Below are 17,182 nucleotides of genomic sequence, written 5' to 3'. Positions count from 1 at the left end.
CTACACAAGAAGTTATAAGTCAGCCAAGGCTACATAGTGAGACTCTTGAAGAGGTTTATTTTTTCCTAAATAAGACGTAATAATGGCCAATAAGAATATAAAAAGATAACCAGCCATACTAAGCATTAGTGAAATAAAAGAAAATCAAAACTACAATGATCTACTTTTTCATATCCATTATTCTGGTTACTACTGAAAAACAAAAACAAGCCCCCAAAATAAGTGAATCTTTGAGCACACTAGGGTAGCACTGTGTGCTCAGCTGCGTCCAGCCCCAAAGAAAGGTGAGTCTGAAGTGTGCTACATCATGGATGAGTGTCACAGGCTCGAAAGATGAATACTATGGCTCCATGCAGATGTCACACCCAGGCTATTCACAGAAACAGAAAACAGAATGGGTGACTACTAGGAACTGGAAAGCATGGGACAAGGAAATCACAGGTTTTATTTTATATTATTATCATACTACTACTACTCTAGCCCAAGGTTGGCTTCTTTTTAATACTTTAACAATATTGTAAAATTCTAATTGAAATTGGGAGTGACAAAAACTAGAGGAAAACATGAAGAAATAATTTTTTTATAGAATTAGATTATTGCATCTGTAAGTCACTTGGGCTTGGTCTCAAATCTCTGGTCTTTGTGCTACTCTCACCCCAGTTCTGGGCTTGTTTATGTGGTGCTGGGAGCTGGACCTAGAACTAATTGAGCAGCAGCTCCAGCTGATAAATCCACTTTTAATTTTTTAAATAACGTATCAAATGGTTTTTCAAAGTGACTATACCATTTTCAATTTGTCTTCTGTTTCCAGATTTTAATCTTTAATAAGTGACCAGTTTCTCTAGTCATTATGATATTAAGAATACTATCAATAACTACCTAAATTGGCGATTAAAACACTATCCTTTTCCAGTTTGGTAAGGTCAGTTTTCTTTTTCAACATGGTTAACTAAAGAAGGTTTATTACAACAGATTGAATGCAAAAACAGATTATAGTTGTCTTCTATTAAACCAGAGAATCCACTTTTTTGTGTATGCAAGTTTGCTGGTCAAAGACGTTCTGGGGTGTCATTCCTCAGGTGCCATCCACCTTGTTCTTTTGAGACAGGTAGACTACCTAGCAGTGAGCACCACTCTCTAGTGTTGGGATTCAAAGCACTTGCCACCATACTTGGCTTTTTGTAAGGGTTCTGGGTATAAACTCAGGTTCTCAAGCTTGCACAGCAAGAACTTCAACCAAGCTACCTCCCCAGCCCAGTGTGAAATGACTGATTACAGTCATTTCAGGCCTGTATCTCATTGCGTGGTACTAAATATATTACCTACCTATGGCAACATAATAATGATTAGTATTTTCTGAAGTATTTGTTGATTTTTAATTATTCGTCAATCACATTTTCTTTAGTGAATCTTTGCCTGTTTTCTAAAATTTGTTTTTTCTTCAGTGCTAGAGTTTTTGTTTTTTGTCTTTTGCTTTTTAACTATAACTATTTCTTATTCAGTTCTAAAAGTTCTCTCTATATCCTAGTCATCAGATTTTTATCAAATGTAGAAATTATAGGGACAGGGGTGGTGGTGTACTACTTTAATCCCAATACTCAATTATAGGGGCAGAGACAGGAAGATGTTTTGTGAGTTCAAGGTCAACCATTCTACAAACCGAGTTCTAGGCCAGCTGAAGCTACATACTGAGGCCTTTGTCTTAAATTTAAAAAGAGGGGCTGAGGGCAGCAGAGACAGCTCAGTGGTTAAGAGGACTGGCTGCTCTTCCAGAGGACTCAGGTTTTATTACCAGTACTCAAATCCAAGTTCTGTTGGTAACTTCAAATCCAGGGAGCCAGATACCCTCTTCTGACCTCCAACGGCACCAGACATACATGTTACACAGACATACACGTTGTAATAACATGCATACACATAAAATAACAACAAAAAGGGTTTTAAAGAAAATAATGCAAGTATCATTTGAGAAGGTTTATACTATGTAGTCCAGACAGGCCTCAATCTCATGTTCTCTCAAGTGCTGAGATTAAAAGCATGTGGCCCTACACTCAGCTTGTTTTTAATTTTTAAAAAATGTTTTTTGTTTTGTGGTGCTGGGGACTGAAACCAGGACCTTGCTAGGTAAGCACTCTACTACTGAGCTACATTTGCACACCCAATTTTCAAAATGTAACTTTTAAATTTTGAAAAAGTACACATTAACATTTTTCTTTGATGAATCAGTTTTAGAAACATAACTAAGAATTCTGTAGGACCAGTGGTCCCAGCTACTTGGGAAGCTGAGGTAGGAGAACACAACTTGAAAGCTGCCCTAAGGCTACAGAAGAGCACTTTTTGTACCTAACACAGACCGTGCTTTCTTCTACAGCTTGTATTTACGTCTGCAAATGTCAAACATTAATTCCTTTATCTCTTGTTCTATAATCTGGAACCTACTATATAGATTTTCATACATTCAGAAAATATATTTATAATAATCCTGGCTACCTTACCCGACTCACTTTTCACTCCAAGTTAAGAATTTGGTGTTTTGCTTTATTTGTTCCTAAATATGTGGTGAACACAATTCAGCTCCACAGAGATGCTAAAACTTCACCTGTATCTCACAAACTCTTCCGTCATATTCCATCTTGAATTGCGTTGTGATAGACTACACCAGGCAATGGCAAATGGGGTGAGCTTTTGAGGAATCAAGGAAAGCCAGCAAAGCATATCCCTGTTAATTGCTATGGACAGACTAACAGAACTATGCCCACAATTAAAATAGTACTCACCAAGTCAGGCACATGTCTATGAGTATTTGCTATAGCCCTCAAGCATTTCATTCTTTTTTTTTTCTTATTTATTTATTAAAGATTTCTGTCTCTTCCCTGCCACCGCCTCCCATATCCCTCCCCTTCCCCCAATCAACTCCCCCTCTCTCATCAGCCCTACCCTGTGGGAAGTCCAAGGACCTCCCACCTCCATCCAGGTCTAGTAAGGTGAACATTCAAACAGCCTAGGCTCCCACAAAGCCAGTACGTGCAGTAGGATCAAAACCCAGTGCCATTGTTCTTGACTTCTCACTGGATATTAACCTTCATCAAGCATTTCATTCTTAAACCATGTAAAAGAAAACAATGCAGTTTTGCTCAATTACTATGTTTCTAGAAACAAGAATTATAAAAACTTACAATAACATGTTCCTTTGAGAGGGTTTCCCTGGTATCGGTTTTCTACCTCACATCTAGAGAAAAAAAAAAAAAGAAAATATTTTCTGTTGATATTTAAAGCACAGAATCTACATTCATTTTTACACCAAGTGGATCCTTTTACATAAACTATACCATTATTTAGGTCAGAAGGACTAATCTATTTGCATCAGTTTTTCTGCTAACTACTCAGCAGTTTACACCAGCAATAGTCTAAAAGCAAGTCCATGAGTAATAATGCTAGATTCTTCTTATAAGAAAACCACATTTTCACTTTTGTGTGGATTATGTATTCTTCTCAAAGTGCAGCTAAAATATTTTTAAACATTTGTTTCTCATTTCTACCCTGTTCTTCCTATGTAAACCAATTATATTCCTTTATTTTCTTTTTAAATTTTTTATATTTATTTATTCATTTGTTTGTTTAGACAGGATCTCATACATAGCCCTAGCTGGCCTGGAACTCAATTTAGAGAGATTCTAACTTTCTGAAGCCATAAGCCAAATTAAATGCTTTCTTTTATAAGTTACCTTGGTCATGGTGTTTTATTAGAGCAATGCAAAGTAACCAAGGCAACCTATCTGAAGCAAAAAGGCAAATGTCCAAATTAATCTACTCGAAGACCCCGGGAAACCAGGGCAACAATAGGCAAGCAGGTGCTCTCAGGCTTCATGCAGCTTCATCCCCTGGCCCTCACCGGTGATACAAAGAGTGTGGTACTCACAGCTGGCACTCATCCCCCTTGACACCCTTGGTGGTGCAGAAGCACTTGCCAGTGTTGGTGTTGCACAGCGATGCATGACCGTTGCACTTGCATGCTGAAGAAAAGGAATGGAACACAGGTCACAACTGGTTTGACAGTTTATTACCACAGACTTTGATTAAGACAAATAATTTTGCCTGAAATGGGTTTATAGGAAAAACAGACTGACGCAAGAAAAAGCACTGAGTAAGATTCATTATTTTTCAGCTAATGATTTATTTCTAATAATACAAAGATGGCATTAAAGGAATCACCATTCAAGGCAGGAGGAAAGACAAAGCTATTTTCTGCTGCCACCCGAAGTATTCGCTATTTCCATCTCTGTGACAGACTCTTCCAGCACTATGTTTTTTTGTTCAATACATATTTAAGAGCATTTGTAGTATGTCATGTGCTGGGTCCTTGCCCTGAGGAGATGACCTGCTATTGAGTTTTTTCTTGGCCTGAGAACTCCTTTCTTAATTTGAGCTTAAGGGGTCTTTAAACTATAGGATTCACAATATTTTTCAATTGTAAACTGGAACAAATAAAAAAATGAGTTCATAAGTGTGACTTACTGATTAAAAAGACATAAACTTATGTTCTAACAATAAAGCAGCCTATGGCTTTCAGACTTCAGACTTGAATATGAAAATGTGGAACTATTCAAATATTAAACTATCTGAGAAGTTCTAAGGAGAGCCCATGTGAAGCTGGGCATTTGGGAGGTACAGACAGGAGGATAAGAAGTTCAAGTTCATCTTCAATTCCCTAGATCCTGTCTAAAACCAACCAAACAAGACCAAACGCAGGCCACTGCAAAGACTTTATCGGGGGTCCTCAGGAGGTCAGTGGCCCTCCCACCACAGACTGGCAGAGCCAGGTGTTGCAGTCTCTGACAGACGTTAGTTCAGAAGGGGGTTCCCTTGGATGCCACAGGTTTTCAAATGTACATTACTCCTACGTCTCTCTCTGAGGTTTCCAGGAGAAGACTTATTTGGATGTCTCTGCAGTACCTTGTTATGGAAGAGAGAAACTGAAGAGACTGTCTTCGTTCTGACTTCTCATTCCCAGCTTTCCTCTCTCTCCCCTCACAAGGCTGCTGACCTGGCTCCCCAACAGTGAGAAGATGACCACGCACCCAGCGATGCCCTGCTTCCCCTGAGCTAATGTGCTTCCATGGGAGGAAAGATGGAACAGAGGCAGCTGATGCCTTTCCTGATGTTAGCTTCTTGTTTTTACTTCTGCTCAGTGTACATAAGGGTTTAACTCCTTCACTGCTGGTTTGTTGCTTTAACCAGCTGCCCCCAAACCTGTAAGTTCAGCTCTTTCCTCTTCCAGATCAGTCGAACACTTAACACTGTTATCTAATAAGAAAGACAGAATCCCAAACCAAGCGGCTTTTCCCTTTAAGACATTTAAGTCAAATGCAAGTACTGTACTATTCCACTTGATTGTGACCACTAACAAAGCTGACTAGTGTGACTTACGCTGACATTTGCCTCCATTAGTCGGATCACCATAGAAGCCAGATATGCAGGTCTCGCAGTGCTTGCCGGTGGTCAGGTTCTCACACTTCTCACAGATACTCTGGTTGACACATTTGCTGTGGCCATTGCACTGGCAAGCTGAAAGGCAAAGAATTTTAAGGGTTCCGTCTGTCCCACAGGAGGACTGGGTAGGTAAATTCCACAGACTGATTTGCATATACTCTAAATGTTAATCATCAAGTTAGTTCAGCAAGGTTGTCTGCGCCTACAGTTCCAACTACTAGGAAGGAAGAGGCAGGCAGCATCCCTATTCTACGGCCCTACCTTGCTTAAGCCCGGAGGCTAGAGGTCAGACTAGGTAACATAGTGAGATTCCCATTTAAAAAAGTTTTTTTTTTCAATAAAAAAAAAAAGGAAGAAGGAAAAAGAGCTGGGTGTGGAATTCAAGGCTGTCCTTGGCTATGTAGCAAGTTTGATGCCAAGACACACAAAACAAAACAAGGTTCGCTAAAAACCAGTCTGAGAAAATAAAAATACCAAAAGCAAATTAGTCTTGAAAAATCAAAATCATATTATCAAGCAAGGTGAAAGTCTACAAAAATATAAAAATAATTTTTGTTATTATTCATTATAAAAACTGATGCTTATGATAGTGTACTTCAAAAACGAAGGAAAAGAGGAAAAAAACAAAAAATAATCTCATTACCCAAAAAACATGGTTCATATTTGATATCTTTCCTTTCGGGATTTTTTAAATTATTTATCTTTCTTTTCTTCTCCTTTTAAAAAAATGAGTAATAGTACATGACTTTAACAAGTTACTTTTTCCAATAAATAAGTCATTTGGAAAAAAATAAATAAGCAGAGAAACCTCAGAATTAAATGACTTTTTACATAAAATGAATTTGACAGATATTCATAGACTAGCCTACCTAAATGACAAAGAATATACATTCTACTCAGCAGCACAGGGAAGCACATGCTGAGACACAAAGAAAACCTTAATAAATACAAAAAAAAAATCTATGTATCCTATCTGTCCATTATGAAATGAAACTTAAAATCAACAGTCAACAAAACTCTAGTAAGTGTATAAATTAATTACTGAATGATGAAAAGTTCAAAGAAGAAATCAAAATATTCCTGGAACTAAATTTAAAAGAAAACACAACACGACAAATCCCCTAAGCTCTAAGTTAGAAGCAGTTCTAAGAGGGAAGTGTGTCCCAAGGTTCTCATTAAGAAATCCAAAGAGCCCAAATAAATGACTTAAGGATGCAAGGGGAAACTTTGGAAAAACAGGAACTGAAATAAAACCCAACCCAAACCCAGCAGATGACATGAAATAATTTTTAAAAAAATCAAAGAAGAAATAAATGAAACTGGAACAATAAAAAAAAATGAGAAAAAAAAAAACCTCAAGGACTCTATGAGTCGGTTCTTAAGGTAAGAAGAGTGAGAGACCCTTGGCCAGCTAGCCACAAAGAGATCCACAGAATCATAAATGAACAGGGAAACATCACAACAGACACCAAAGAAATACAGAATGTTATAAGGAAATACTTTAAAACCCCATATTCCGTTAAGTTGGAAATCTAAAAGAAATGGAAGAATTTCTTTATTCATCCAAACTACCAAAGTTAAATCATGTGGCAATTAGCAACCGAAACAGACCATAGCAAATAAAGAGAATGAAATAGTAATAAAAAGCCTTTTAACTAGACAGAGTCCAGAGCCAGATAGATTCATAGCAGAATTCTACCAGATGTTCAAAAAAGAACAATAATCAACAATTCTTAAATTATATAAAAAAAGAATAGAAGGATCACTCCCAAATTCATTTCCAAAGCCTGAATGACACTAACACTCAGTACCCAAACTGCAGACCAGTATGCCTGACAAACACAGATGCAGAAGTCTTCAATAAAATACTAGTGAACACAATACAAGTACATATCAAGAAGATCATCCATCACAAGTAACTGGGCTTTATCCAAGAATTTCAGGTAGACCCAACATACCTAAGTCAGTAAATACAATAAATCATATAAGTAGACTTAACAATGAAATCACAAGCGATGGTGGCGCACGCCTTTAATCCCAGCACTCGGGAGGCAGAGGCAGGCGGATCTCTGTGAGTTCGAGACCAGCCTGGTCTACAGAGCTAGTTCCAGGACAGGCTCCAAAGCCACTGAGAAACCCTGTCTCGAAAAACAAAACAAAAAAAACAAAAAAACAACAACAACAACAAAAAAATCAATGAAATCACATCTAAGAAGATGAAGAAAAGAGCTCGGGAAAAAAATCCAATGCCTTCATGATAAAAGTCCTAGAGAAAACAATACTGGAATGAACATACCCCAACATAATAAAGGCTGGATATGACAAACCCACAGCCAACATTATCTTAAATGAGGAAAAACTCAAAGCAATCCCATTAAAATAAAAAATAAGACAAGGTTGTTCACAGTCCCCACTCCTTTTTAATACAGTGCTGGAAGCATTAGATGGAACAATAAGGCAGGAGAAAAAATTAAAGGGATACAAATAGGAAAAGAAGTCAAATTATTCCTATTGATATATGACATGCTATTATACACAAGAAATATCAAAAAGTCCATCATTAAATTTCTAGAAACAATGAACAATTTCAATAAAGTGTGGCAAGGTACAAAATTAGCTTTCAAATATCAGTAGCTCTTGGGCTGGAGAGAAGGCTCAGTAGATAAACTGTTCTTGCAGGGAACCTGGGTTCAATTGCCAGCACCTACAAGACAGCTCATAACTGTCTGTAAATCCAGTCCCAAAGGATACAATGCCATCTTCTGGTGCACAGATTAAGTTCCAACAAATATTCGTACACATAAATTTAAAAAAAAAATAAACGTATTTTAGAATGAATAAGAAAAATGTGGTACATTTACACAATGGAGTACTACACAGCAGAAAAAAATAACGACAGCTTGAATTTTGCAGGAAAATGGATGGAGCTAGAAAACATTATTTGGAGTGAGGTAACCCAGACACGGAAAGACAATTATCACATGAACTCACTCATAGGTGGTTTTTAAACATAAAGCAAAGAAAGCCAGCCTACAAACCACAATCCCAGAGAACATAGACAACAATGAGGACACCAAGAGAGACTTACATAGATCTAATCTACATGGGAAGTAGAAAGTAGAAAAAGACAAGCTCTCCTGAGTAAATTGGGAGCATGGGGACCTTGGGGGAGGGTTGAAGGGAAGGGGGAGGCAGGGAGGGGAGCAGAGAAAAATGTAGAGCTCAATAAATATCAGTAAAATAAAAAATAAATAAATAAACTTAAAAACACTGACACACTCCCATTTAAAATACCAAAGACAATACAATATCTAGGAATAATATCTATGAGGGACTCCTACAGTGAAAATCACCATCCTACCGAAAAGCAATTTACAGATTTAATGCAATCCCAATCAAAATACTGAGAACATTCTTCACAAATATAGGGGGAAAAATCCTAAAATTCACATGGAACCCGAAAAGAGTCTAGATAGCAAAAGCAATGTTGAGCAAAAGGAATAAAACTGCAGGGATTGCCATCACAGATTTCAAGGTACATCACTGAGCTATCGCAATACAAACAATTTGGCGTGAGTATAAAACAGACATGCAGACCAACAGAATAAAACAGAAGAGCCAAACAGCAATGTTCATAGCTACAGCCATCTGCTATTTCACAAAGAGGCAAAAACATAGGAAAGATAACATCTTCAACAAATGATGCTGGGAAAACCGTATGTTCACATGCAGAAGAATGAAAATAGATCTGTATCCATCACCTTTCAAAATAACTAACTCTAAATGGATCAAAGACATAACCCAAAACACTGAAACTTTAGAAGAAAACATAGGCAGTACCCTACATGATATATGTGTAGAAAAGGACTTTCTATTGAGGACTCCATGTGCCCAGGAATTGAGGACAACAACTAACTGGTAAATGGGACTTCATAAAGCTAAAAAGCTTCTGTGCAGCTAAGAAAAAAAAATCAATCAAGTGAAGAAGAATGGGGAGAATCTTTGTGAGCTATACATCGGACAGAGAATTAACATCCAGAACATAGAACTCCAAAGTCAGAGTCAAGGAAGCAAATGTCTCAATTTAAAAATGGGCTAGGGATCTGTGCTGGCCAGTTTTATGTCAAGGTTGATTCTTTACAAATAGGTAGTAAGACATCTGGATTAGAATACACAGGCATCTTACCTGGACACTGAATGAAAGACCAGTTGTATCTGCTGTCCTCGAGACACATACTGGAGTTGAGGAGAGGCTGTGGATACACAGTTCCTGCAGAGGCCAGTGAAGGCATCCTCACAGGTCCTTTATAGCTGCCCTCGATACATTTCCCTTTCCCAGTATTGCTAGGGTCAGTACACCAGCCACAGCCTGGCTGCTCCAAGCAATGGCTACAGGTACAGTAGCCAGAGCAATTTTCAGCTATTAAAAAAAAAATTAAACTTGTAATTCATTATCACAAGTAGATGTACAAGTGCCTTATAGTGACTACTGAAATGAAATAATTTAAAGAGCCCACGATTTTACAGAACATACAACAGAGACTTTCCCCATCTTTTCAATACAAGGAAGTTGGAAGTAGAAGGGACCTGTGAGGTCCTGTACCAGAAAGCACTTTACAAACAGGCAGATTAAGATATGGAGACATTCTAGAGACTGAACTATATGGCCCTGAAGAAGAGAAGTTATTCTGTACCTTGTGACCTAACCTAGATTTATCTGATTTACTGCATGGATCATTGTACCCAATTCCTTATACACATTTTAATCTGGAAAGACCAGCCTAACCATCTTCTGAACAGACTTGAGCAAAAGGTCAAGTCCAACCTGCTGGTAAATGTCCCAGGCTCTTTTCACTTACGTGGGCAGCTGCTCATTGTATACCATTCCATACACTGGCCAAAAGGGAAGGAGGCCACATAGGCATTGGAGTCTACACACTGCTTCATGTTACTGCACCACATGCACTCGGAGCTGCTGCTAGTGCACTCGCTACACGCTGTCCGCAGGGCACATGGTGTCCGGCACTGCTTGGCACTGTGGTTTGCTGGGAATTAAGCCCAAAAGGGACACTGGTCAGCTAGGATCAAAGACTTTTCAATGTGCATTATGAAAGAAGTTCAGCACTATACTACTACATGGAGGAAATCCAAGAAACTTGGGACTCATGGGTTCTGTTTATTCAAGTGTATTTAAGCATTCAGGGGAACACGGACTTTCTTTTCAAAAAGCACTGAAGGTGGGGAAACATAAAAATCGTGGACTCACAATGGCTCATGGTAAACTGTAGGCGTCTTCGAACTTACCTGAGTTTGTTAAAATTCTACATTTAAAATTTTGACGGATGAAAGCATTAAATTCACCAAAGCATTTAGCATTCAACAAGGACAAAAAGCTTTGTTGTAAGAAATTTAGAAACCCAGGTGGCTGGAGAGATGACTCAATGGTTAAGAGCAGGTACTGCTTTTCCAGAGGACCCAATCTCACTTGCCAGCACTCCTGTCAGGCTCCAAGGGATCTGACACCTCTATCCTCCTAGGCACCTCTACACTCTCTCTCTCTCTCTCTCTCTCTCTCTCTCTCTCTCTCTCTCTCTCTCTCCCCCCCCCCCCTCTCTCTCTCCCACACACACACACAAATCCCACATTATTAAAAAATAGTAAGTATTTTTTAAGTACTTTAGAAACCTTTTCCTAAGGCAACTCCCATGCTGTGACTCTCTTCCACCTAACACCTCAGTATTACTCAAGACCTGCTGGGAATGGAGCTTAGCCTCCCCAAATAACCTGTACTTGCCCCTCTTGCTTCTGAGTTCTCATTTGTGTGTGGCTGTGCTGGGCCCGCCATCATGGAGTCCAGCCTTAGCCTCAGCACGGGACTGCCACAGCCTGGGGTTGGCTCTATCGGTGTCTTTTGCAATGCCCTCCCCACAGCAGCTCTCTGAGTACTGTCCTGATTTGCTGCTTTTCTAAAGGTTTTTGGTTTCTGTGTTGTTCTTTCTTCCATAGCCTTTCTCTGCCAACACAAAGGAAATCACCTTTCAGAACGATTCTCAACACTTTTGTGGTCAACAAAACAGTCTAGCTCAATATTAAATTAGATTCTTTCAGTAGTTTTATTTTTGGTTTTGAGTATGACTCAAACTGTTTCCTTCTACATTGGGATTTTGTGTTCTGTTTAAAATAAACAGGCCTGAATCAGTGTTTACTAACTGCTGTCACATGTATCTTACATATCTCAGTACTCAGTCAACTGCGCCTCCTCTGCTTTCCTGGTAAACGTCTTGGAGCACTGTACTCCCCCATGTCCTTACCGGGCCTTTCACAAACACTGCCATTGAGTGGGTTGATGCAGGTTGCAGCCTTCAATCCCCGAGTACTAGGCTCTGACAAGATCCCACAGAAGCCAGCATCGCTGGGCTCAGATGGCATCCACTGTAGCAAACTATTTGTAAATGGAGACATATCCTCCCAGCACCAGTAAGAAACATTGATCTTACGAAGACCAACCCATGGAGTCAGAGTGAGCTTGGACTACAGGCAAAAAAAAAAAAGACAGTTAAGAATACAAGCATGTCTTTACCAAAACAGGCTTTGACATAAAAAACACTAGTTTGGGCATACCCCACAGACACGTGAAAAGCTCCTTATTCTCCAAACTCAGGCAAGGTAGATTAAAATAAGTGATCTTTTCAATATGATTACTTTGCAGAGGATAAAAATGGCTCAAAGAAGATAACACAGCAAGACTAGACTTCCAGAGATCAGTAGTAAAGAAATAATCAAGTTTCAAACTACTTGTGTTCTATGACAAGTGCTATAAAGAAACAATCATCCACAAATAAGGTTCATAAATGAAGTCACCTTACTAATACTTTTAAAATATAGATTGTATGCCTAACCTGAGCCTCTATGGCCAGTTTAGATGATTTAAAAATTGTTCCATTAGCCACGGGGCACAGCCTAACACATACATTTTCTTTTCCAGTTTTCCTGCTATGTAACTGCCAAATCTCAGGCTCATCTCTGTTGCTCAAGGTGATACTTTCCTTCTTTTTTTAAAGGTGAGATCACAGTCTACTGTGTCTATGTATATGTTGTAGCATGAATAATAAAAACCCAGAGACAGATATTGGGGTTCAAGTTGAAGATTAGAAAAGCTTACAGACAAGCCACTAGAAAAGTCTTACCTCTACCAAGGCTGGGTGACTGCAGACAGAGATGAGCCTCTGTCTCCTCCCATCTTATATTTCCCTCTAGTGCTGGGATTAAAGGTATGACTCCCTATACTGGGATTAAAGATGTGAACTATGTACGATATATACAGGCATTAAATTTATCAACGATGTCTAGTCCATTTGCATTTGAAGAATTCAGAGAAAATACTCCACAGCTATTCTTGTCTTGGTGAGTCTGAAGTCTTGTACCTAATTTACTTTCTATTATAACTTGCTTTCTGTGTCTGGTAAACAAGGAAAACTTTAACTATCTAGTCTTCAACTCTCTCAGAGACCCAAGAAGGAAATAATATTAACTGGGTAAGCAGGAAGTGAGAGCAAGTAAATTCTGAAAATTGTGAGAAATGACAGAAACAGATGTCTGCCTAGACAGTCACCCAAAGTTCCTCTGCAACATTGGTGCATCCATCTTCAGCCTACAGTCCTAGAATATCTGACAGACTTTTCTATGAAACAGGGTTTTTGAAGGATTTCCCTGCCTTGTCTGTTAAGGTTTGGCAGTCACTCTCTTCTTGTGTCCTGCTTGTCCCATTAGGACAGGAAAGTGGCAGTGGTTTGAGGCAAGGGTACTTTCTTGCCCAGTGGCTTACTTTTGCCACAAAGGAAGTAAACTCCATGTGGAGTTTCTTCAAAGCCCATTATCTTCTCTGAAGTAGATTGGTGCTGCCAGGAGCAAACATGTCTCATTGTCATAAAAAACAAAGGAGAAAGAATCTATGTTATTAAAACATCTTAAATGCCATACTCTGTAGATCTCTGAAGTGTTTGAAAATGACATGTCTACTTAAAATACACCTCTGTTTGACCTTGAAAACATACCTAATGTGACTACAAGTTCGATTGTAATAGGTGACTGAAACTAACCTGCATTTCCTTATTACCCTAAACAGTTGGTAACAATAATTTTCAAGGACTAGAAATTTGCATTACATTGTTAAATGAGTTGTATAGGTGGAATACCTTGAACAAGAGTAGAAATGCATGTACAGTATGTTCTAACAAAATTAATTTCAAATTTGCATAAACATACATTTGTATACAATATACAAAAATCCAATCCAATGTAAAGCATTTAAAACTAATAGTTGTTTTTTAAAAGTAGACTCAATAATCTATCTTTTTTATCTTATTATATCTATATCCTCCCTTTTTTCTTTTCAGAGTAGATTCAATAATCTACCCTTTTATCCTATTATATCTATAGCCCCTTTTTTCTTTTTAAAATAAAAACCTTGAATCTAATTTCCTTTGGTAAGCTTTTTTCCTGACCATTATCAATAACAACTTGTTAGCAATACCCCTAAACAATGACAAATATCCATAATCACATTTTATCTATTTATCTGAGTATGTGTCACATTTTATCTAACTCCATGCTACATTTTATTTTTTAAAAAGTCACGAACCTGTAGAATAATTTCTGCCTCCTCTGTTTTTGCTGTAAGGAGTAAGATCCAGGGTCTCCTGGGCATGAACTCTACAACTGAGCTCCAGTCTTGGGTAGCCCTGAAATTTCTTTCTCATTCTAACTTTGTTATTTTGGGGTTTTTGTTTGTTTGTTTTTGTTTTTTGTTTTTGAGGCAGGTGTCCCTATGTACCTCTGGCTTGTCTGGAATACCCCATATAACACAGTGCCTGGCTCCCCATTGCAATTTAAAAACAAAACAAAACAACAACAAATCTTTATAGGAGGTGGAGGGATGGCTCAGCAGATAATGCTGCTCTTCCAGAGGACTAAAGTTTGGATCCCAGCCCCCACATCAAGCAGCTTACAACTGTAACTCTAACTCCAGGGGATCCAATACCCTCTTCTGGCCTCTGTGAGCAGCCCCTTCCCCCCAAGCTCCCTAGTATCACAAGTACCTGTTATACATTTCAAAACCCATGCTAGTCTCCTGGCCCTTCTCCCCGAAAATACCTGTCTTCCTTATAATCCACAGGATTTGTTCCCCCCATACTCTCATCTCTTGTTATCCTCTTGCTACCTCTCCATCTCTACCTCCACTACTCTCTGCTATTGAATACTTTATTAGTTATGTGACCGGAAAGAGAAAAGGACTGGATATGGCCAGGGCTAGGGGAATGGGACAGTGGGAAAGAACAGTGGGGAGCGCAGGTGATGAAGAGAGAATTGTGAGATGGACACATTGTGTGGGTTATCAGGAAGAGTAGCCGAGGGGGGGGGGGGCTAGGAGACTAGCCTGGACTTTGAGGTACAGAGCAGGTACTTGTGATACTGAGGGGCCTGGTGGCCAATATGTGCCTTGATATAATAACAGGCGTCACAGTGATAAGGAAATTACTCCTTTTGACAGATGGGGACCAATTTCACAAGTTTCTGAGGAATGCTAGCTTTTATCTACTGCCAGAAATCCTTCTCTAGTCCAGCTTGAGCTCATTTCAAGATATATGGACTTCCTGGGCTTAACAGCCAGAATCCATACTATACTTGCTCATGTTATGAGAAGGTGGTGCCTTTTTTCTCCCGGCTAGACAAAAACATATACCCCATATCTCCCTGTACCATAGCCAGCACAGACAGAAAACCTGCTCTGTGAATACCTACCCAATGAACTTTAGCATCACAATTCTTAGACTTTGCATGAAAAATGCCAAATGGAATCATGTAACATCAACTACATGCTGTTCAAGAACTTAGCTAGACAGTAGGAGAATTTGGACCTTTTTGAATTCAGAAGCCTTAGCAAGAAAGTGCCCTCTTCTGGGCTAGCCGGGTTTTACACGTCTTATTGGGGATCACATGACATGCTATAACACCTTAAGGGATGCAAACGGCTTAATAACACTTAGATAGCTAGCTTTGTACCCTCCCTTCTCCAAGAAGGATCTAGATATGAAAATCTAGTACGAAATAATCTAATGTCACCAGTTGTGGTGGTTTGAATAGGTATGGCCTCCATAGATTCATGGCCTATATATAGGGAGTGAGGTGAGGTTTCGTAGGTGTGGGCTTGCTGGAGGAAGTGTGTCACTGTGGAGGTGGGTTTTGAGATCTCATATGCTCAAGCCACGCCCGCTGTAGGACACAGTTCACTGCCTGTTGCCTGAGGATCAAAATGCAGAACTCTCAGCTCTTTTCTCCAGCACCACGTCTGCCTACACATTGCCTTGTTTCCCACCATGATTATAATGGACTGAACCTCTGAAACTGTAAGCCAGCCCCAATTAAATATTTGCATTAAGAATTGCCATGGCCATGGTGTCTCTTCATAGTAATAGAAACCCTGACTAAGACACCAAAATACGTGTACATATTATTATTCATTCCATATATTCCTATCTCATACTTAACAAATATGACTACCAAAATATTCAAAGTACTGAACTCTTTAATACATGAAGAAAGGCATTAAAACAAAAGATTCTGAAGTACAGGTACACAGTCTACTATTAATCATTTACTGGAATTCTTTCTCTTATCAGGTACATGATACACAACTGGGGCCTTCTACACATAGGCTGCTGTTGTGCCCTCAGAAGAAAGGTGATATTAGAAACCGAAGTTCAGAAAATGTTAACTCACCATGCTCTGAGATGACTGCATTAATCGAAGATGTTTAAGGACAAATTCCACCTTTTTCTGGGATGTAAGGGAAGCCAAAAATGCATTGTGGTTCCTACAGGACAACTTAGCATTGTCATAATTTTCCTTAGCAGTAGTTATTTTCAGACATGAGTTTCCAACCAAATGCCAGCCAATACCACAGATATTTTCTTTTATAAAAGGGGAAAAGGAAAGAAAACAAAGTTTTAGAAATTATATAGAAGTAGTATATTACTAGTTCAATTACTGAAATCTAAGCTCATTCTTCTGATTTGAATTCCAGGTGCTTCATTAGGATATGGTGAGAGTATCAGATGCATTATTAACTTCCACATATAGAAAAACTTTTAAAATAAATTTTTTAAATTTATTTATTTATTATATATACAATATTCTGCCTACATGTACCCCTGCAGGCCAGAAGAGGGCACCAGGCCTCATTACAGATGGTTGTGAGTCACCATGTGGTTGCTGGGAATTGAACTCAGGACCTTTGAAAGAGCAGGCAATGCTCTTAACTGCTGAGCCATCTCTCCAGCCCCTAAATTATTTCTTTTTTAAATTATGTGTATATATGCAACTCAAGTGTGGGTTTGTACATGTGACTGTAGTGCTCACAGAGGCCGTAAGAGGGCAAACTAATATTACAAGAGGTTGTGAACTGTCCAGCATGGACACTGGAGACCAACTTTGGGTCCTCTGGAAGATCAGTATGCACTCTTAACTGCTGAGTCTTCTCTCCAGCCCCAGAATAAAAAGACCTTTTAAAAAAGGTTCACCAGTCACATTTCCTGACTCTCAGGAAGCATACTCTAGTCAATACTCCTACATCCTGAAGGCGAATTCTTTGGTGCATGGTTAGAGATTGGTGTAACTCCTTTTGAAGAAAATG

At 38.9% G+C, this 17,182-nt stretch overlaps 1 protein-coding gene across 2 annotated transcripts in view; it reads right to left on the bottom strand.

Moving 5' to 3' along the window:
* The window catches only part of Atrn (attractin), a 141,528-nt gene that overhangs the window by 55,240 nt on the left and 69,106 nt on the right, over positions 1–17,182 (bottom strand). For both annotated transcript variants that reach the window (XM_075962200.1, XM_075962201.1), the window contains exons 15-21: positions 16,270–16,460; positions 11,802–12,021; positions 10,350–10,535; positions 9,677–9,910; positions 5,428–5,565; positions 3,920–4,013; positions 3,177–3,229 (exon numbers count right to left, since the gene is read on the bottom strand). In XM_075962200.1, the coding sequence (XP_075818315.1) occupies positions 3,177–3,229; positions 3,920–4,013; positions 5,428–5,565; positions 9,677–9,910; positions 10,350–10,535; positions 11,802–12,021; positions 16,270–16,460 (1,116 nt within the window). The remainder of the gene's footprint in view (positions 1–3,176; positions 3,230–3,919; positions 4,014–5,427; positions 5,566–9,676; positions 9,911–10,349; positions 10,536–11,801; positions 12,022–16,269; positions 16,461–17,182) is intronic.

The sequence above is a fragment of the Microtus pennsylvanicus genome, chromosome 2 (assembly GCF_037038515.1).
Source record: "Microtus pennsylvanicus isolate mMicPen1 chromosome 2, mMicPen1.hap1, whole genome shotgun sequence".
Taxonomy (NCBI): domain Eukaryota; kingdom Metazoa; phylum Chordata; class Mammalia; order Rodentia; family Cricetidae; genus Microtus; species Microtus pennsylvanicus.
This window is presented reverse-complemented; position numbering and strand designations above follow the sequence as displayed.